We start from the raw sequence: 22,168 nt of genomic DNA on the forward strand, positions 1-22,168 counted from the left end.
AGATCATTTGACCATCTGTATGCAGGTTTGCTTCTGGGCTATGATGTTCCATTCATTAGCATATCTGTTTTTTATGCCACTATAGTACTTTATTAATTGCTATAGCTTTATCAGAAGTTTTAAAATCAAGAAATGTGAGCCCACCAGCTTTGCTCTTCCTTCTCAAGATTGGTTTGGCTATTTGGGGTCCTTTGTGGTTCCATGTGAATTATGCTATTATATTTTCTATTTCTGTGAAAAAAATGCCATTGGGACTTTGATAGGAATCACATTGAATCACTTTGGGTAGAACGGACATTTTAACAGTATCAGGTCTTCCCATCCATGAACATGGGGTGTCTTTCCACTTATTTGTCTTTTTAAATTTCTTTCAACAATGTTTTATAGTCTTCAGTGTGTAGGCCTTTTGCTTCCTTGCTTAATTCCTTTTTTTTGTGTGTTTACTTACTTTTAAGAGAGTGCAAGTGGGGGAGGGGCAGAGAGAGGGGGAAGGAAGATCCAAAGTGGGCTCTGTGCTGACAGCAGTGGGACTATGTGGGGCTTGAACTCATCAACTGTGAGATCATGACCTGAGCTGAAGTTGGACGCTTAACCAACTGAGCCACCCAGGTGCCCTGCTTCCTTGTTTTATTCCCAAGTGTTTTGTTCCTTTTTTTTTTTTTTTAATGTTTGTTTATTTATTTATTTATTTTGGAGAGAGAGAGGGCAGGGGAGGGGCAGAGAGAGAGGGAGACAGAGAATCCAAAGAAGGCTCCACGCCATTAGCACAGAGTCCAATGGGAGCCTGAACTCACAAACCATGAGGTCATGCTCTGAGCTGAAGTCGGAAGCTTAACTGACTGAGCCACCCAGGTGCCCCTGTTTTATTCTTTTTTAAGCTAGACTAATATTATCTCTTTCATGATGGCATAATCTTTATATACAGAAAACCCTCAAGATTTCACACAAAAAACTGTTAGAATTAACAAATGAATTCAGCAGAGCTGCAGGATACAAAATCAATCAGTTGCATTTCGGGGCTCCTGGGTGGCTCAGTCAGTTAAGCATTGGACTTCAGCCCGGGTCATGATCTCACAGTTCATGAGTTCAAGGCCTGCATGGGGCTCTAAGCTGTCAGCATAGAGCCTGCTTTAGATCCTGTCTCCCCCCCCCCCCCCCCCCCCCCCTGGCCCCGTGCTCTCTCCCCCTCTCTCGTTTGCACTCTCTCTCTCTCTCTCTCTCTCTCAAAAATAATAAATTTTTAAAAAAAATTTTAAAAATCACAAAAATCAGTTGCATTTCTATACCCTGACAACAATCTAAAAGAGGTCATTTTTTTATCCACTCTGACAGACTGTTTTTGAATGAGTGTATTTAGACCACTGACATTTAAAGTGGTTGTTGATACAGTTGTATGGATATCTACCACATGCATTGCTGTTTTTTACTCCTTGTGCTTGATTTTTGTTCCTATTTTTGGCTTTAATTGCCTCGGCCTTTTCTGGTTTTAACTGAGCATTTTATACAATTCCATTTTCTCTGCTGTCTCAAGCAGATCAATTACATTTCTGCTTTTTAGTTAAGTGGTTGCCCTAGAATTTACAACGCACATGTCCAAATGACCCAAATCCACTTTCAAATAACACTGCACTGCTTCATTAGTGGTGCAGGTACCTCATAATAGTTTTCCTACTGCCTTCCCTTACAACATTTCATCATTCACATCACTTATTTATAAGCTATAATCACTGAATACATTGCTGCTATCTTTATTTTGATCAAACTGTTATTAGATAAATTAAGAATAAGAAAAACACAAGATTTATATTACCTTCATTAATTTCTTCTCTAATGCCCTCTCTTTCTGTAGACCTGAGTTCTTGACCTATAACTTTTTACTTCTTTAGGAAGAACTTATTTTAACATTTCTTGTAAGGCAGTTCTACTGGCAGAAAACTCCCTCAATTTTTTGTTTGAAAAAATCACTACTTCTCCTTCGTTTTTTACAAAAGCTTACTAAGTTAGGATTTACTTTTATAAAAGTGTATCAGCAAATATTAAAATGTTATACTTGCTATTTTAATACTATGATACAAACACAAGACACAAAATATCCAGTATTAAATACTGATCTCCCTTGCCTGACTCTTTTTAAATATTGAGTATTTTATATTTTATAGAAAGGAACTTTTATTTTATTTTATTTTATTTTAATTTTTTAATTTTTTTTTAATATTTATTTATTTTTGAGACAGAGAGAGACAGAACATGAACGGGGGAGGGTCAGACAGAGAGGGAGACAGAGAATCTGAAGCAGGCTCCAGGCTCTGAGCTGTCAGCACAGAGCCCTACGCGGGGCTCGAACTCACGGACCGTGAGATCATGACCTGAGTGAAGTCAGACGCTTAACCGACTGAGCCACCCAGGCGCCCCAGAAAGGAACTTTTAGAGTTTAGTCAATACTTATGTATTATTGTTCCTCACCAAAATCTTCATGAAATCTAAGAAGTTGGTATTAAAGTAGCTATTTTTTTCTTCTTGAATATTCTAAATGCCAGTTTAGATCAGCATTCAGATTTCCAGGGCATCAAAGATATACTAATACAGGACACACGAACATTTTTTGGCACATTTAAGTTTGTTTTCAGTATGACAGAAATGCCTTCAACTTTCAGATAATGGGGAAGAAACATCCTAAGCAAATATAAAAGATTGGTGGACCAAGTTACTTCCTAGCAGAAGTAATACATCACTTCAATCAATTTTTACACTAAATTCTTAAAAGCATTTGAAAAACACTTGTGTCTTCTAATTGTTAATGCACGCATGTGGTGGAAGATTAGACAAGTAATAGAAATCTTTGTTTTCAAAGAAGTGGTCTTAATTTTTTTTCTTAGAGAAGTTTAAAGCAGCTTATCATAAACATATGCAAACTATCAATTTTTGTGGCTTTCAGGTAAAGTCCAACACTTGGTTCATACAGAGTGTATGAGAAGCGGTTCTGATTCGGGAAAGGCAGAAAACAGATTATCCTATCCTATGCAGACTGTTTATCTACGTGTTAAGTACATGGGGAAGTGCTATAGTACTCCAGGACTATGCTTCCTGTTTTGAGGACGGTGAGACACAGCACGCACGGTGAGACACAGGTAGCACGCATGGGAAGTTGGAACCTGGGGCCTTACCACCGTGTTGGGGCTTCAGAAGGGAAATCTCACAAGGCATACCCAAAAGGACTAAAACACCTTCCAATGTTAATTTAGCCCCTGTTGAAGACCTAGGCTCCGTGCTGGAGGCTCTGATGCAACGCTTTTTCGTCTTCAAAGAGTTACAATTGCAGGCTCTTGTTCCGAGGTGCTGCGGTCCAGTGGATTTATTTATCCACCACGTGCATGCCACTTAACCTCTCCGTGTCAGTTTCCTCAACGGCAGGACGGAAGTAAAAAGAGCATCTCTTGCGTAATTTGGTCAGAATGAAATGCTTCACGTACAGACGCGAGGGTGCTGCCTGGCATTCAGCGAGGCACCCAAGAAATGCCAAGTGCTGCTGCCCTTATCAGTCCTGTTCCCCAGGCAAGATTCCAACGTTTGGATGAGAGAGGGCGATTGAAAAACACTGAGCTCCAGCGCCTGTGGCGCTCTTGGGGAGATGCACCACAAACCCAAGATCCCCAGTGGTCTCAGACCGAGACGCGCTTTCTAAACAGACAAGAACAACGCGCCTGGCCTGGCCTGTTCCAGACGCGCGGCGCGGGGCCGCCCACGACTTCGGTGCCAGGCTTTCCGGAGCGCAGCGCGCCCGGCCGGGGGCCGGGGGCCGGGGTCCGGGGAAGGAAGCAGGGGAAGAGGAAGTTCACTGGGCGCGGCAGCAGGCGGGCGGGGCCAAGAGCCGGGACCGTGCAGGCGGGCGGGGCTCAGTGGGGGAGCTCGGCGCGGCAGGGGCGGGGCGCGGCGGAGTCGGGGGCGGGCCGGCAGTGCCGCGAGCTCGGCGGCAGGGACCCGCGGGGACGTCGCCTGCTCCGAGCTCAGCCGAGCGAGAGGACTTTGCGAGCCATGTTCGCGGCTGTGGGCTCCCTGGCGGCCGCCGTCTGGGCAGTGCTGCATCTGCGCACGGTCCTGCTGGGTGCCGTCGCCTTTCTGTTCTTTGCTGATTTCCTCAAAAGACGGCGCCCCAAGAACTACCCGCCGGGCCCCGTACCCCTGCCCTTCGTGGGCAACTTCTTCCATCTGGACTTTGAGCGGTCGCACCTGCAGCTTCAGCGGGTAGGAGCGGGTGAAGGTGCCCTGACCCTGACCTGCGGGACAGGGGCCGTCCCGGGGATCGAGGGCGGGAGGCTGGGGGGCTGTGCAGCTAATGCAGGGACCCTGGTAAACCCTGCTTTGAGCCCCGGTTTCCCAATGGTCAGCTGGCATCATTACACCTGCCCTTTCTAGAAGTGAAATAATAGTCACTGTTTACTATTAAAGTATGCCAGACTTGCTACATTCTTTATTGTGTATCTTGTGAAATGTTACTGGAACAGCTTATTTAGGATATGATCACTTTGTCCTCTTTAATATTTTTATCGTTGGGGGAAAAAAACGCTGTACTTACCTTCTTTGAGGCTGTATTTACTGAGTGTAAAATGGTGACAGTACTACCTAAATCCTCACCACTTTTCAATAACTGAGCCCCTCGCTTTCAATCTCTTCTTCCTGCAATCTGCTGTCACTAAAGTAATCGCTGTAAAATGTCATCCCTGGGCTTAAATTTTCTTAGTGCTTCCCACTGCTTTCCAGAGTGAGGACTTATCAGGGAGCCCCTTGGAACTTTCTGACTAAGCCTCTTTCCACCTTTTTATAATCATATCCTGCCAGGGCTCCTTAACCCTGTCTCCTCTGATTTACTTAAAATTCCCTCCAACATCCAAACTTCTCCCAAGAATCCTCAGCTGGTTTCCTACCACTCAGCACAGGCACCTAGCTGAATGACAACACTGTGATAGGTGGTTGTGAAGGTTAAATAAAAACAATGGTCAGACATGGCTTTTACTAGGTGCACAGTATTAGTCCCCTTCCCCTTTCCCTAGACATGCCTGGAGCACTTTAAACTCATGTCTATACATGTACAGAGGGAGAAGGTTTTATCACTTTCTTGGAGAAACACCCAGTTGGTAACACTAAGTGACAGGATTAGTCACAGAATTTTAAAGCGAGGCTCCTAAACCTATACCCGTGTTTAAGAAATGTGTTGTTCAATTTCCAAGCATTTGGAAATTCTCCTGCTTGCTTTCTATTAATGATTTTTCAGTTTGTTGCCATTATGGTGAAAGGACATAGTTTGTGTAATTTCAGGTCTTTTAAATTTGTTACAGTTGGTTTAATGACCCAAGATACAGTCCCATGCATGCTTGAAAAAAAAAAAAAAGTATTCTACAATTTTGGGGATAAGTGTTCTGTATATATCAATTAGATATCATTGGATGATCCTGTTTATTTCTTCTACACTCTGACCTCTTATCTACCAATTCTATTAATTGAGAGTTGAAGTCTCCAACTCTAACTGAAGGTTTGTCTATTTTCCAATTCCATTCTGGTAGTTTTTCCTTTATGTATTTGCCATTTCTGTTATTTGGTGCATACACATTAAAATTATTATATCATCTTAGTGAATCGACTCATGTTATTATGTAATATCCCTCCTTATGCCTGGTGATTTTTATTGCCTGAACTTTAGCTGATATGATGTGACCACACCAGCTATCTGTTGATGATTATTTGCATGGTATATGCTTCTTCATACTTTCACTTTTAACCTGTTTGTATCATTATATTTGAAATCAGTTTCTTGTAGACAGCATATAGGTGGGTCATTTTTTTTTTTTTTCATTTTGCCAGTCTGTGTCTTTTAATTGGTGGGTTTAGATCATCTTATTATTTATTTTCTATTTTTCCCTCTGTTTTTTATTCCCCTATTTATTATTTTTCTGTTTTCCTGTGGGTCACTTGAACATTTTTTTTTTTAGAATTCCATTTTAATTTATTTGTTGTGCTTTTCAGTATATCTCTTTGCATTGTGTTTAAGTGGCTACCTAAGGATTATAATAGGCACATATAGCTTACTGTCATCTACTAGTGTCAATATTTTGCCACTTCAAGTTCAATGTGGATACCTTACAAACGTTAGATCCTTTTATCCTCCCTGCTTTACACTATTATTGTCTTAAATATGATCTCTCTATGGGGCGCCTGGGTGGCTCAGTCGGTTGAGCGTCCAACTTCGGCTCAGGTCATGATCTCACGGTTTGTGAGTTCGAGCCCCGCCTTGGGCTCTGTGCTGACAGCTCAGAGCCTGGAGCCTGCTTCGGATTCTGTCTCCTTCTCGCTCTGCCCCTCCCCACTTGTGCTCTGTCTCTGTGTCTCTCAAAAATAAATAAATGTAAAAAAAAATTTTAAAACATATTCTCTCTATATATTGAAAACCACATCAGACAATATTATAAACTTGCTTTTAACTGTTAAACACATTTACTCATTTATTTACCCTTATTTTGCTGTTTCTTTATTCACAATTTTCCAAATTTCTACCAATATCATTTCTTTTCTACCTGAGGAACTTTCTTTAGCCCTTCTTTTAGAGTCAGTCTGCTGGCAAAAAACTTCTCTTAACTTCCGCTTACCAAAAAATGTCTTTATTTCACTTTCGTTTCTGAAGTATATTTTCATTTAATATAGAATCCTAGGTTAACAGTTTCTTTCATTCAACATTTTAAAATGTTGTTCCACTTCTTTCTGGCCTCTGTGGTTTCTAATGAGAAACCACATTTGAATTGCTGTTCCCCATAAGTAATCAGTTGTTCCTCTCTGCTGCTGTCGAGAAGTCGTTTTGCTTTTAGTTTTCAGAGATTTGATTATGGTACGTCGTGGTGTTGATTTCTTTGGGTTTATTGGGATCTTGGATCTGTAGGTTGATCTCTTACCAAAGCCAGGAAGTTTTCAGCCATTGTTTCTTCAATATTTTTTCAATTCCACAGTCTTTTTCCTTCCTTTCTGGGACTCTTGGACACTGATGGTGCAAATGTTAGATCTTTTGTTATTCTAACGTAGGTCCCTGAGGCTCAGTTTTTGTTCTTTTCAATCTATTTTCTCTGTGTTGTCCTGACTGTATACAGTCTCTTGATCTTCTCAAGTTTCACTGGTTCTTCTGTCATTACCCTTCTACCATTGATTTGCTCTCCCGAGTTTTTGTTTAGATAGTTGCATTTTTAAGTTTTAATTTTTCCCTTTGGTTCTTATACCTATCATTTATTTCTTTGGTAAGATTTTCTATTTAAAATTTTTGAGAGTATTTGTAATTGTTTGTTAAAACATATTATAGCTGCTTTAAACACTTAACCCTATAAAGTTAAAATGCTTCTGTCCTGGGGCACCTGGGTGGCTCAGTCAGTTAAGCGTCCCACTCTTGATTTAGGCTCAGGTCATGATCTCAGGGTTTGTGAGTTTGAGCAGCACATCAGGCTCTGCCCTGACAGTGCAGAGCCTGCTTGGGATTCTCCACCACCATCCCCACCCCTCTACCATTCAGGCTGTCTCTGTCTCTCTCCAAATAAAAAAATAAATAAACAAACTTTAAAAAAAACCGCTTCTGTCCTATTAGGCTAGCCTTTTTCTCAAACTTTGGCTAGAGAAAGCAAGCCTTTCTTGGAGTTATTTTTGTCTGTGCCAATTAGTGTCATGAATAGTAGGAGGAGTAAAATGGAATGCTTTTACTCAATCTTGTATGAAATCATAAATTTGATATGTGCCTTTGGTTTACTACTAAGATAGATGTGATTAGAAAGGGTAAATGATTTGCCTGTCATAAAACTGGCTAGTGATGAAACTGAGGCTAGGATCTTATCCATGGCCCAATGTTTTTTCATCAGAACTATTAAATTTTACTGCATACAGGTTTGCATTTTTTATGTATTTGGTTGTAAAACAAATGGAGTCAAATGGTGTATTTAGTTATAACTAAATTTACACTCTAGCAGTTCGGAAACATTAAGTACCAACTATTTGCTAGATCCTGTATGAGGACTTATATGTTCATTTTCATTTACTCTTCACAAAAGACACACAAGTGAGTCATTAGCTGGTGCTGTTTCCACTTTGCCACTGAGGAAAGTGGCTGCAAATAATAAAGTTGTCTGCTTGAGTTATTCAGCATAGATGACGGCAAAACGAGCACTTCAATCCAGAACTGTTTGACACTTACACCTATTCTGTACTTGTGCTACTTGACTTCTCATGACAGGGAAAGGATGACTGATTTATTCATGGATTCATTTATCGAACACACGTTTATGAAGCGCTTACCATATGACAGGCACAGCACAAAACAGTATATGATGCAATGTGTGGTGTAGACTCTTGGTAACCAAACGAAGTATCAAGAGATGGGATCCCTGGGAATGGGAAACCCTAGAGATAACGTCGTGTAGAATGTTGGAATAAATTGAGCTGAGCGTTAAATGGATGTTAGGCAAGTGGCCACGTGGAGTTCAGGGGACAGGAGATTTTAAATGGGACAAAGTGGCATGAGCTAAAACACAGCAACAGCACCGTGAAGAAACTAGCCTGTTTAAATGGTACGATGGGAACTTTCCTTGTATTTTTCCCCCTATATTTTAAAACTTTCTCTATCATGGCTATATGACCAATTAGAGGAGCTTTTATCTAAACAAGAGAAAACCTTATTGTACTAAAGTGGGAAAATGGTAGATAAGGTGGATAAATGTATTAGGTAGCATACACATTAAGCTGCTTCTAACAGAGACCCCAAAATACAGTGGTGTAAAAAAAGGTTGAAATTTACCTCTCTCCCACAAATGAGTTCAGATGTAGGCAGGAAGCCCAGGATAGGGAGACTGCTTTCTATACCTCAAGACGATCCAGAAACTTCATTTCCTTCTTTGTTGTGCTCTGGTCCTGCAACCCCACTGTGTGTAAGTTCTGGTCCACGGGACGGGGAACGGGGTAGGTAGTGAGCAAGCAGTTTTTATTTAAGGATGAGACCCGGACAACGCGCACGTCACCACTACTCATGTCCCACTGGCTACACCTGGAGAAGCTGGGGAATGTGGTTTTTGATTGGAAAGTCATGTGGCTAGTTAACACTTAGTGCCATCACTCACAAAAAGAGAGAGAATATCTTCATCCTTTCATTTAACTATTTGTTTTTATTTTGCGAGAAAGAGAGAGCATACACATGAGTGAGAGAGGGGGAGAGAGAGAGCATCTCAAACAGATAGTGCAGAGCCTGATGTGGGGCTCAAACTCCCGAACTGTGAGAGCATGACCTGAGCCAAAATCGAAAGTCGGACACAGACTGAGCCACCCAGAAGCCCCTCTCTAGAGCCCAAACTTTATGCCCACAAGCTAGGTGCTAAATCTCTGTGCCTACTTTTCTGAATGCTGAAAATGCTTTCTAGGATTGTTATAAGAACCAGATAACTTCATGAATATCAACTTGTTGCCAGAGTGCCAAGCACATAGTTGATACTCATTTCCACGTCTACCACTATTCCCCTTTCTTTAAAAGTTTAAAGCAAGAAATTCAAGGAGAGCCAGTGCTGTTGCATCCCAGGCATCCCTTGTCTGCCTAGTGGCTGGATGAGCTCCGCTATTCCACTCTCTGGCCTCTTCCTCATTCCGTTGTCAATATCGTATCAGAATGCCTTTGCTAAAATATACTCCCGGACAGATCAATAACAACAAGTAATTGTGTTATTAATATTAGTATTGTGGCTACTAATCACAACAATCCTAAAGATGGGAACCCACAATACCCCCATTTTATACATTTGGAAATTGAGATAGAGAAGTTAAATAACTTGCCACCAAATCACACAGTGAGTGTGATTTGTAAGTGGGTTCAAACAGATTTGTATGACTTCACAATCCAAGCTCTTAAACACTCATTTACATTACGTCTCCTATTCAAACATCTTTGGCCTCCTAATTACAAGCAAAACTAGATCCAAACTATTTCAGCTGGCATGAAGGCTGTCCTCAATCTATCTCGGATTGCCTTGCCCAGCCTTGTTTCCTATCTCCTTACTCAAGTGAGGAGATACTTTTCCCAGGAAACCTGTCCTGGTGCCTGGTTCCCTTTATGTGCTTCCTTACTTTCCCTCGTCAAATGATTTCTTGTACAGAATAGTAAAAATAAGAACTGATTATTTTTCCATATGTTCCATTAGACTGGGAAGTGCTTTAAGTTAAGGACTCATTGTATCCCCAGCCCTTGGCCTTGACCTACCACATGGTCAGTGCTCTTTAATGAACCCTGCATTCCAGTCAAACCACACCGCTTACTTGTCCCTGAACACCTCCATTTTCCTACCTTGTATTTGCATATCCTGTTCCCACATTACATGTCCTTTTGCTGGCAGCTTTTGTTTAAGATATAGTTGAAATACCATCTCCTTTTAGAGGTTTTCTAATACATCTAGGGTGGAAATTCATTTCTTCTTTCAATGGCTTCATGTTCCTTTCTACCAGCATCATAGCATATATCACTTCTGCTGTGCATTAGTGTTTTCTGCAGTCAGCATTGCTCAAGAGACTTTGATGCTGTAGGAAAACACCGAATCATATTGACCTTTGTACCGCCCCATGTGTTATAACAATGTCACAAGGTGCCTGGCAACTCTTAAGCATTTTATAGAAATGTATAGAACCGAACTTGAATTTGCTTTCCACAGACTGTTCTCAGAAGCCTAGCACAGCCCCCAAGAACTACCTGTGACACCAGTATTCTTAGCAGGGGCTCATGGGCCCCAAGGGACTGGTGAACCCCTGAAACTACATGCATGACTGTGCTCATGTGTACAGGAGTTTACTGGAGAGCGGATCATGCCATACACTAGATTTTCAAAGGATTCTGTGATTCAAAAAAGAGTAAGAACCATTGTTAACGATGGTTTATTCCTAATTTCATTAGGTCTGTTTTTCCTGTCCTTCACCCTCCTTTCTCCCTCCCCCCCCCCCTCCCCCCCTTTTTCTCCTTCTCCTTCTTCTTTGCTTTATTGGATAGAAATAATTGTGAGGGTGCCTGGGTGGCTCAGTCGGTTCAGCATCCGACTTCAGCTCAGGTCATGATCTCGTAGTTCGTGAGTTCGAGCCCTGCATCGGGCTCTGTGCTGACAGCTTGGAGCCTGGAGCCTGCTTTGGATTCCGTGTCTGCCTCTCTCTGCTCCTCCCCACTTGCACTCTGTCTCTCTGTCTGTCTCAAAAATAGATAATCAAACATTTTTTAAAAGTTGAAAAAAATACAATACTGTACATATTGGGGAAAAGATGATAAATCTTAGTAACATATAGAAACAACGTGCATTTTAGGGAGCTTATTTGAATGATACGTGCACACACACAGCTCAGTGCTGGTCAGAGTTTGGGGGAGCACACCCTCTCACCTGCTGCCCATGGAGTGAGAATTGCTACACTTTTCCTCTCTTTGTGTCTTTGTTATGTTGGCTCTTGAGTTTAAGAACTGAGATGAGGTGGAATCTCTCCCAGTTGTCTCTTGGTAATCGTAGTTCACGCACTTGTCTCACTAAACCGCCCCCCCTTCTAATTTTTCATTATTCTAAACATTTTTTTCGCTCCACCTTATTATGTAAGCACTTAATCCCACATTTGGGGTTTTTAATCCTTTGTATCAAATTCCCTCATATTACTTTTGTTCACCTTTTATAGCTCCCACATTCTTTTCTTATTTTTCTATTTTCCTTTCTGATATTAAGCCTATTTTAGCCTCCTGAATCATCCTTTTAACCTCTTTTGTTCTCTTACTCATTTGAGTAATGACTTGGTTATTGTTGTACATTCGACAGTACGGTCTGCCTTACAAAGTCTTTTCAGAGGCCCGGTGGGTCATACACTTAAATCCATGTAAAGCGATCAGCATAGTGCCCAGCCCAGTGCATGTAGGAACTGTTAGGCATCACCATAGTCAACAGGCGCAGGAAGGTCATTTGACCTATGTTTACACAGCTGAGTATGCCATGAAAGTTTTTTTTCAATTTTTTTTTGTTTATTTTTTTTAACGTTTATTTATTTTTGAAGGAGAGAGACACAGCGTGAGTGGGGGAGGGTCAGTGACACAGAATCCAAAGAAGGCTCCAGGCTGTCAGCACAGAGCCCGATGCGGGGCTCGAACTCACAAGCTGTGAGATCATGACCTGAGCGGAAGTCGGATGCCCAACCGACTGAGCCACCCAGGCACCCCATTGTGAAAGTTTCTGATGCAGTTCTTTTGGACTCATACGTGGGTGGAGAGCTGATAGAGCAGAAACTCTGAAGTCGTTCAGTTCAGCAAGTACTAATGGAGTGTTCTGTTCCTTCCAAGTACAAGCTGAGATTCTAGGTTGTACGTGCACTTTGTCAGGAGTCATTTAGCTTAATCCGAGATTTTCACCCATTCCAAAAACATCTTTTCTGAATAGAATAAATTAGTCAAGAAATCTTTCTCATAAAGACTAAGAAGTTCATCGAGGCAGTCAGCAAGATGAAACAAAAAAGATTCTGCTTGATTTTTATGGGCCCTTTCCTGCTACGTCTTAGAGACAAAGACGTGTACTTTAGAGGCAGATGAATTTGAGAGGGAATCTTGGCTTTACTCTTTCCAGGGAGATAGGAGCTAGACAGGAACAAAGACTGATGGAAGGCTCTGGGCTGAGAGAACAAGGGAAGATTGAGTTCGGGCTTGGTTTTTTTTTTTTTTTTTTTTTTAATTTTTTTTTTAACGTTTATTTATTTTTGAGACAGAGAGAGACAGAGCATGAACAGGGGAGGGGCAGAGAGAGAGGGAGACACAGAACTGGAAGCAGGCTCCAGGCTCTGAGCCATCAGCCCAGAGCCCGACGCGGGGCTCGAACTCACGGAACGTGAGATCGTGACCGGAGCTGAAGTCGGACGCTCAACCGACTGAGCCACCCAGGCGCCCCGGGGCTTGGTTTTTAATGTGGGGGCAGGGAGGCGGAATGAGGCTGGTGTAGTCTGTTGTATTTGCTCTGAGCGGGGTGGTGGGGTCTTAGGCGCTAAGGGTGACAAGGGGGAGCATGCGTGCATGGAGACTGAGAAGGAGGGGCCACAGACACCCGGAGGAAATGGGGCCCTTCTGTTTGGTACCACTGCCTGCAACTAGCCACAACCCCGGGTGGACAAGAGGCAGGCGTAGGGTCTACTCAGAGTCGTCTCTTGAAGGAACAAGTCAGGAACCACCTTGATTAGTAGCCATTTGTTCTCATCCAGCCCACTTGCACATCCAGCCCACGTCTGTACACACCACACAGCCTTCCATTCTCTCCCTGCCTCCTTCCCCCTTTCTCTCCCTCCCACTGAACTCTAAGGGCCTGGTGCCTTCTCAGGTTCAAGTCTTTGTCCTCAGATCTTACCTAATGCCTGGAAAATTCCCTTCACCACTCAATAGCTTTGTCATCTAGGTGACATTACTTCCTCAACGACTCCTTTTTCCTTTTCTGAAAGACAAGGAAAATCATTAGTGCCACAGGGTGGCTGGCTGCGAAATCGAATGAGGTAAACAGAGGAAGGGGCCTAATATGGCCCCCAGCGTCCATGTGCCTTCCCCCAGCACATCTCCATGTGCGCTCGTCCTCTCTGTTGCCATGAGCGTGTGTCTTCATCCCTTTGCACACAGAGCCCGTTTGTTCCTCAGGGACTCAAGCGGCTGTGCACCAGGTACCAGAAAACAAAGTGCCTTTCACACTGTTGCTCTCATTCTTCTTCACAGAACCCTTTAAGGGAGGAACACTTTTTCCTTTTTATAGCTGAGGCTCAAAAACTGTGAAGCAACTTTCCCAAGAGCCACAGCTAGCCAACTATAGAGCTAAGATGCCCACATAGCTCTGGAACTAGAGTGCTTTTCCGCACAGCTGGCCTCAGCCCTGTCATGAATTTTCAGTTGTCTAGCACGTGTTGAGGAAGGGGACATTCTCTTCCAGTTAAACTCTTATGATTTACTGAGAAGTCCATGCTTGCAACCCAGAGTTACACTAAGCATATCAGCATTTGTGTGTGTGTGTGTGTGTGTGTGTGTCACATGTTCTGAATTCTCGCCCCCCTCACTAGACTCTAAGGTGCTCGAGGTTAGAGACCTTGTTTGTTTTATTCTAGTTACATATTCATGTCTTGTTCTTGGGACAGTGTTGGATGCTCACTCAATTTGTGTAGGTTGAATATATGAATGAAGGTTTATGAGGTATAGAAGCACATCCTGGAGCGATTTCAATCCTAGTCTAGCTGAGAGGAAGAGGAAAGAGGGAGCAGAGAGAAACGTTCCCATCATACCAAGGTGCACACACAGACTCTGCTCAGTACAAGACCTTCCTCAGCGACACACAACCCCTCCATTCCTGGACACGTGGACCTGTGCATAATCAATTGTGACTATTTGACTATTTTTCAGCTTGTGGAGAAATATGGAAACATTTTTAGCCTGCAGCTCGGTGACATGTCTTTAGTTCTTATAACTGGATTGCCTTTGATCAAAGAAGTCCTTGTCGATCAGAACCAAAACTTTGTGAACCGCCCTACAACTCCTATCCGAGAACGTATCTTTAAGAACAATGGTAAGTTTCTTAACTAATGTACGGGGTGTATGCTTGATATTTTTATGATCTGTTAAAGGTGCCCTTGTGACTGTAATTCTCCAATACTCCCAGGGAGCTGGGCCATTATAAAGTTCCTACACTTAAAGAAAGCTGGATTCCCACATTTGCTTATTAAAGGCACCCTCTTAGGGGCGCCTGCGTGGTTCAGTCGGTTAAGCATCCAACTTTGGCTCAGGTCGTGATCTCATGGTTTGTGGGTTCAAGCCCTGCATCGGGCTCTGTGCTGACAGCTCAGAGCCTGGGGCCTGCTTCAGATTCTGTGTCTCCCTCTCACTCTGCCCCTTCCCTGCTCATGCTCTGTTTCTGTCTGAAAAATAAACAAACATAAAACAATTTTTTTTTTTTTTTTTTTTTTTTTTTAAAGGCACTTTAGAGAACTTGGCAGGGTCCTGTCAGGGATTTGAGAGAAGCTGTGTCTCCTGCATGAACTCACTCTGGAAGCACTGATTACTCAGTGAAAGCAGGGGAAGAGTCAATGCATTCTTGTTCTTTCTGCTTTCCATTCAGATCTCTTCCCCTGGGAAAATTCATGTGCACTGTTTCCTTTTGCTCCTTATGGAAGTCCCTCTTCTTGCCTCTAGTTCCTCCGCTTTCTTGTTAGGGCTGTGCCCCACAAGGTATCTCGAGCCTTCCACTCTGTGTTGGAACAGTTTGGCATGAACACTTAAAACTGTCATTAAATAAACATAAACATTTAAAAATCTAAATGGATAACTCAAATGTATTACTCCACCAAAGCAGCTTTTTTTTTTTTTTCCAGATGCTTTTTGAAATAGTTTATCTTTTAACGCTACCTCCACTCCATTTATTATGTGAGGCACGGTGCTAGGTTCTAGCAACATGACAATGAGTAGTGCTGACAAAATCCATGTCCTTAGGAAACTTACATTCTATTCAGAAAGACACTATCAATGAGTGCTAATAACTTAATGCATTAGTATCATTAAGCTGTGCGCAGGATGCATTTATCAGGGGCATCTAATCTAGCCCTGGTATTCAAGGAAAGCTAATGTAAATAAATGGCAATCAATTTAACAAAGTGAAGCAGCAGTCAGGCAGAGGGAATAGGAAAAGTCCCTTAGGTGGGAAGAAGGACAGTGAACTCGAGGAACTGAAAGGTGGCCCATGTGGCAAGTATAGGGATTAAATAGAAATAATTAAAGGGAAATTCAGCTGCTGAGTGCCAGGAATTGTTCATGCAAGTTCTTGCTAAGGGTGTTGGGTATTATGCTCAATAACAAGGGAAACTCTAGAATTTTTTTTTTTTTAGTGAATTTTTTCATTTTATTTTTTAATATGAAATCTATTGTCAAATTGGTTTCCATACAACACCCAGTGCTCATCCCAACAAGTGCCCTCCTCAATGCCCATCACCCATCCTCCCCTCCCTCCCACCCCCCATCAACCCTCAGTTTATTCTCAGTTTTTAAGAGTCTCTTATGGTTTGGCTCCCTCCCTTTTTTTTTTCCTTCTCCTCCCCCATGGTCTTCTGTTAAGTTTCTCAGGATCCACATAAGAGTGAAGACATATAGTATCTGTCTTTCTCTGTATGACTTATTTCACTTAGCATAACCAACGGAATGGGAAAAGATATTTGCAAATGACATATTAGACAAAGGGCTGGTGTCCAAAATCTGTAAAGAACTCACTAAACTCCACACCTGAAAAACAAATAATCCAGTGAAGAAATGGGCAGAAAACATGAATAGACACTTGTCTAACGAAGGCATCCAGATGGCCAACAGGCACATGAAAAGATGCGCAACGTCATTCCTCATCAGGGAAATATAAATCAAAACCACACTGAGATACCACCTCCTGTCAGTCAGAGTGGCTAAAATGAACAAAGCAGGAGACTATAGATGCTGGCGAGGATGTGGAGAAACGGGAACCCTCTTGCACTGTTGGTGGGAATGCAAACTGGTGCAGCCTCTCTGGAAAACAGTATGGAGGTTCCTCAAAAAATTAAAAATAGATCACCCTATTACCCATCAACAGCACTGCTAGGAATTTACCCAAGGGATACAGGAGTGCTGATGCATAGGGGCACTTGTACCCCCATATTTATAGAATGGTTTCAAGTGGAGAAAGGAATCATCATGTTTACATTGCACATTTATAAAACCTATGTAGGTGGCAGTGTAGAAAATGGTATACAGGGAGCAAGAGACTATTACAGCATTTTAGCTTAGAGAAGGTACTAGCTTGGACTAGGGAGGTGGCAAGAAACGACAGTAGGTTAGGCCAGGTTAGTGGCAGTGAAGATACATAGATTTAAGGTATCCAGGGGGTAAATCCAACAAGATAGGATGACCTAAATCATGGGCGATGGAAAGGAGAGGGAGGTGTTGAGGTGGACACCCAAATGCCTGCCTCATGTGGAAGAGGGCAGGTGTTTCGTTTGGCTTGAGTGGGGAGTTGTATGGAGAGCATCACGAAGCCGATCATGGATACGCTGAGTTTGAAATGCTTTTAAGTCAGCAAAGTCAGGCAGACAGTTGTGTATGTCTGGAGCTCAGGGGCAGAAAGAAGTGGTCACGATCAACAGATGCCATTTAAAAGTTTAGGAGTTAATGAGATTTTCCAGGAATGGAGTATTGAGGGAGAAGAGAAGAGGTGTTAGACCTTATCTTGAAGTACTCCATTACTTCAAAATTTGATAAAAGAAGATGAACCAGCATAAGGTATGGGGAGGGGGAAAATCTGGAGGCCATGCTGTCCTGAGCAACGCTGGAAGGGAGGGCTTCAGGAAAGAAGTGCTCCGTGCTACTGAAAGATCAAGCAAGATAACATTGAAAAGTTTCCCCAGGCTGACAAAGAGGGCTGCCTCGTGGAAATGGTGGAGGCCAAAGCCAGACACTAAAAGGGGTTGCAGAACACTCTGGAGGTGAAGAAAACAAAGGAGTGTGGCCTTATCTGTGTTGGAAATCAGATTATGGTCTGTTGAACACACTGAGTTGTTTCTGGGGTTTTGTTTTTGTTTTTTGTTTTTTTTTTTGGGGGGGGGGGTTGGCTCTTTGCCTTTCCATGTGCTATTTCTGCCTAGAATAGTCTTCCTTGCTTTCTTGAGTCATTCCTTCATCTTTCAAATTCTAGCTTAGATAAGAGTCTCCTGGAAAGCCTTACCTCCTTACGGGTATAGATTTTTCTTGTCCATGGGTGCATTCTTAGTATGTAGCATAAAATTAATACTTAAATATACTTATGTGACTGGCAATCAAAGCATGGGCTTTGGAATCTAATTTGAACGTCTGTTCAGCTGCTTACTAACTGTAACCTTACAAAGTTGACGTTAGCCTTTGTGCCAAGGTTTTCTCATCAGCAAAATGGGAGGGCAACATAATGATTATACCTACCTCATAGTGTTTCTGTAAGTACCAGTGACATAATGCAGTAAAAATACCAAAGCCCCTGTAGTGCCAGCAATGCAATGCAGTAATGCTAGCCACTGTATCTACTGCATATCCAGAGATATCTACTGTATCTCTGGATAGTTTTCAAGTGCCTCAGTGCCCTTCTCCTTCCCACCAATGCACGTTGCCATACCATTTGCCAGATATTTACATTATAGAATAAGAAAACCATAATGTTGGCTTTTTTTTTTTTTTCCTTCCAGGATTGATCATGGCCAATGGCCAGACTTGGAAGGAGCAAAGAAGGTTCACCTTGGCAACACTCAAGAACTTCGGTCTAGGAAAGAAGAGCTTAGAGGAATGCATTCAGGAGGAGGCCCGTAACCTCATCCAAGCGATAAAAGAGGAGAATGGTGAGTGTTTCCTAGGACAGGTGCAGGAGATTGTGACTCATTCATTCATTGAACAGATGCTTATTAAGTGCCTTACGTACCTAACCTGTGCCCAGCATTGTGCCAGGCACTGAGCATATTGCAGTGAACAGCTAACCATGACCTTGCCTTCATAGAGCTCTAGGATTAAGTGCAGGAAGATTAATATTAAACACATTACCGGTTTTAAACCCTGGTCATTAACTTGCCTTCCCAAGTATTGATGATTTGCTATATGTCAGACCCTAAGTAGGGGACTGTGGCTAGAGCCTCATAGGTGATTCTATACTTAAAATGTCCTATGTCCTATGTCCTGTAGAGGAGACTTTCTGTAGAAAATAGAAACAAACCAATCCAAAAGATCCGTCTCTTCTTCCACCTCCAGGACAGCCTTTTAACCCTCACTTCAAGATGAACAATGCAGTTTCCAATGTTATTTGCTCTATCACCTTTGGGAAACGCTTTGACTATGAGGATGCACAGTTTCAGGAACTGCTGAGGTTGCTGGATGATGTCACCTTTCAGGAGGCATCAAAGAGATGCCAGGTAAGAGGTTCTCTTTCAATATCTTGGGCTAGAATATTGGAGCTGATGTTCAGAACAGATGGGTTCTGACCTTTTGGTTTGTTTAAGCTAAAATATCACCCTTTGAAACTGACTTCACTTAAACTTACTGGAAGTCAATCTGTTGACTTTAGTGTTTTCTGATAATATAACCAAATATTTACTACATACAAAGAACATTTCTAACATTCATGTAAAGTACAAAACGTTACATGATATACACCTATGCATCCATGTTGTTTTCTTTAAAAAGCATGATATTGCCACTGCCTTTTGAGTCCCGCCCCTCCACGTCCCTCCCTAACCCAGGCACTCCCCTGCCCCAGAAGTGTTCTTTGGTGCCTGGCTTCTCCCTCCGCAGATTGCGGATTCATCTGTGTTAATTGCTCTTTTCTTTTTTAAATCCTGAATAGTATTTCAGTGTATGAATACACCACTGTTTGTTGCTCTGTCCCTGTCTTGATGAACAGTTGGGCTGTTTCTAGTTTGGGGATGTTATGAATAAAGCTGCCATGAACATTCTTGTACAGTTGTTCATGTGGACACGTCCGTTCATTTCTCTTGAATTTATACCGGGACATAAAAGATGCCTAAAGGTTTCAAAAGCAGTTACACTACTTACATGCCCATCGGCACTTGATATTATCAATCTTCTCATTCCATAGGGTACAGACCCTTGAGATTCAAACTTCACCCCTTCCTTGGTGGGCCCTGTACTCCATTTTGTCCCTCTGGGTCTGTGAGTCTGTCAAAAACTCTGTTCAGCTTCTTGGTCTCTCAGCCACTTTTCTGGATTTGGAAGACACTTCTATGGCCAAAGCAGCCCCAACTATTAAGGTCACATTTCTTGTATCTAGAAGTGGATTTGTTTCTATTTATTCCTGACAAACATCTTTGCCTGGAGCTTTATGGACCCAGTGAATCAAAACTGATAAAGCATTAGGATGATTCCATGTACATTAAAAGGGTGCAATGAATGTGAGCTATTATTATTATCAAAGTTATTTTTGAATTCCTTTTTCTCATTCCTAGTCATAGGAGTCCCTAATTCAATAACCTCATGTTCTTTGGCCCCATGAATGCAGAACCTAGGAAGTCATGAGAGTTTAGTGGGTACCCAGCTTATCTTCCCCAGGGAAAAGTAATTCCTGAGAGGGTTGGAAGGGGCAGTAGGGTAAGGCTAATAATAAGCATTTCTTGGAGTCCCCACATAGGCCAGGCATCTTGATGGACAGCAATATATACTTTACCATAGTTAATTCTTGCAAAAAACCCTTGAAAGATGAAATGGAGCATCATGGTGTGTGCAAGCAGGTATGGGAGTGTGTAAGCAAATCCAGATAGTGATCTGCTGGCTCCGTCCTAGGTGCTGTATGGATCTCATGTCGCTCAGTCACCAGAAAAATCCTGGACCCCCACTGGCAGCTGGTTAAACTAAGGAGCAACAGATTACATCATTGTTATCATCATCATCATTATTATCAACAGAATATTATGGCTGGAAAGCAGCAGAGCTAATAGACCTGTGCCTGTATCTGTTTAAGTCTGAGTGATTTTCCATTATGTCATGCTTCTTTCTACCAGAAGATATTATTAGAGAAAATGTTTTCAAAAATACTTTATTTCAGTAAAATATGTCTTATCTACATGGAGATTACATCATAGCAGGGCAGACAAATCCATAAGATATGCATCTATCATCTATCTATATCTTACACACACACACACACACACACACACACACTTACTTGTGATAATTACCATGAAGGAGAATAAAATAGGATATGGGAATGGAGAGAGGCTGGCAGGGGTTATAGGATCATCAGGCTAAGACCACTCCAAGGAGGTGACATTTGAACAGCACCCTAATGAAGCGAGGGGCCAGAGTTATACAGATTTCAGAGGAAGAGTGTTCTAGGTGGAAGGAATAGCAAATGCAAAGACCCAAACAAGAACATCCTTGATGTCATCACAGGGGCCAGTGGTGCTGCACTGGAGAGAGTGAGAAAGAGCAAGATGGCGGGAAGTGATAGCAAAGGAGGTGACAGGTGTGTGCGGTGGCTGGCCCATGCAGAGCTTATAGGCCAGGAGCATTATGTAGAGCTTTGTCCGAAAGCCATGGCAAGTCATTGGAGGATTGAGAGCCAAGGAGTGAAATGATCTGATGAAGGTATAAAGTGATGCCCCTGGCAGCTCTGGAAAACAGACCTGGAGGGGGTTAAGAATGGAATCAGTGAGGCTGATGAAGCCTAGCACAGCATCCAGGTGAGAAATGTTGGGTGTTTGTTAGGGGGGAACGTGGCTGGGGTGGTGAGCCGTGGTCTGAAACTGGACACATTTTAGATGGAGTGCTGAAGTGCTTTGCTAGAGGGTGACAGACAAGAGTCAAGGTGACCCCAAGGTTTTAAGAGCCAGTAAGTGAGAGATGGAAAGAGAATATCCATTGTTTTGCCTCAAAAAGCGAAAAATTGGCACCAAATTGTCTCTCTGAGTGTTTCGTTTTTCTCACTTAGCTCTACAATGTATTTCCATGGATTATGAAATTTCTTCCTGGACCCCACCAAACACTCTTTAGCAACTGGGAGAAACTGAAATTGTTCGTTGCTCAGATGATTGAAAACCACAAGAGAGACTGGAATCCTGACCAAACAAGAGATTTTATTGACGCTTACCTCAAGGAGATGGAAAAGGTGAGGAAATCAGAGTTGTTTCCTGTTTGTTCTTAAAGAGCAAATGGGAGCGTACTCATTTCCTATTGCTGCTGTAACAAATTACCACAAACCTGGGAGCTCCAAACGACACACGTTTATTCTCTTATAGTTCTGGAGGTCAGAAGTCTGAAATCAGTGTTACTGGGCTAAAATCAAGGTGCTGGCAAGGCTGGTCCCTTCTGGAGGCCCTAGAAAAGAATCTGTTTCCTTGACTTCTCCAGCTTCTAGAGGCTGCCTTTGTTCATGGCCCCTTTTTCCATCTTCAAAGCCAGCATGGAACATCTCCTCTGCTACCGTCCTTCTCTTGCCTCTCTCTTATAAAGACCTTTGTAATTACTTTGGAGCCACTGGAATGATCCAGAATCATCTTCCCATATCAAAATTCTTTTTTTTTTTTTTTAATTTTTTAATGTTTATTTAGTACAGAAGGACAGAGTGTGAGTAGGGGAGGGGCAGAGAGAAGAGGAAGACAC

The 22,168-nt window shown here is 42.4% G+C and overlaps 1 protein-coding gene across 1 annotated transcript in view; it reads left to right on the forward strand.

Moving 5' to 3' along the window:
- The first annotated feature begins 3,940 nt into the window (after window positions 1–3,940).
- The window catches only part of LOC125912544 (cytochrome P450 2J2), a 30,142-nt gene continuing 11,914 nt past the window's right edge, over window positions 3,941–22,168 (forward strand). The window contains exons 1-5 of the mRNA XM_049617067.1: window positions 3,941–4,242; window positions 14,432–14,594; window positions 18,253–18,402; window positions 18,806–18,966; window positions 21,498–21,674. Of these exons, the coding sequence (XP_049473024.1) occupies window positions 4,033–4,242; window positions 14,432–14,594; window positions 18,253–18,402; window positions 18,806–18,966; window positions 21,498–21,674 (861 nt within the window). The 5' untranslated portion in view covers window positions 3,941–4,032. The remainder of the gene's footprint in view (window positions 4,243–14,431; window positions 14,595–18,252; window positions 18,403–18,805; window positions 18,967–21,497; window positions 21,675–22,168) is intronic.

This window comes from Panthera uncia, assembly GCF_023721935.1.
Source record: "Panthera uncia isolate 11264 chromosome C1 unlocalized genomic scaffold, Puncia_PCG_1.0 HiC_scaffold_4, whole genome shotgun sequence".
In the NCBI taxonomy this organism is placed as follows: domain Eukaryota; kingdom Metazoa; phylum Chordata; class Mammalia; order Carnivora; family Felidae; genus Panthera; species Panthera uncia.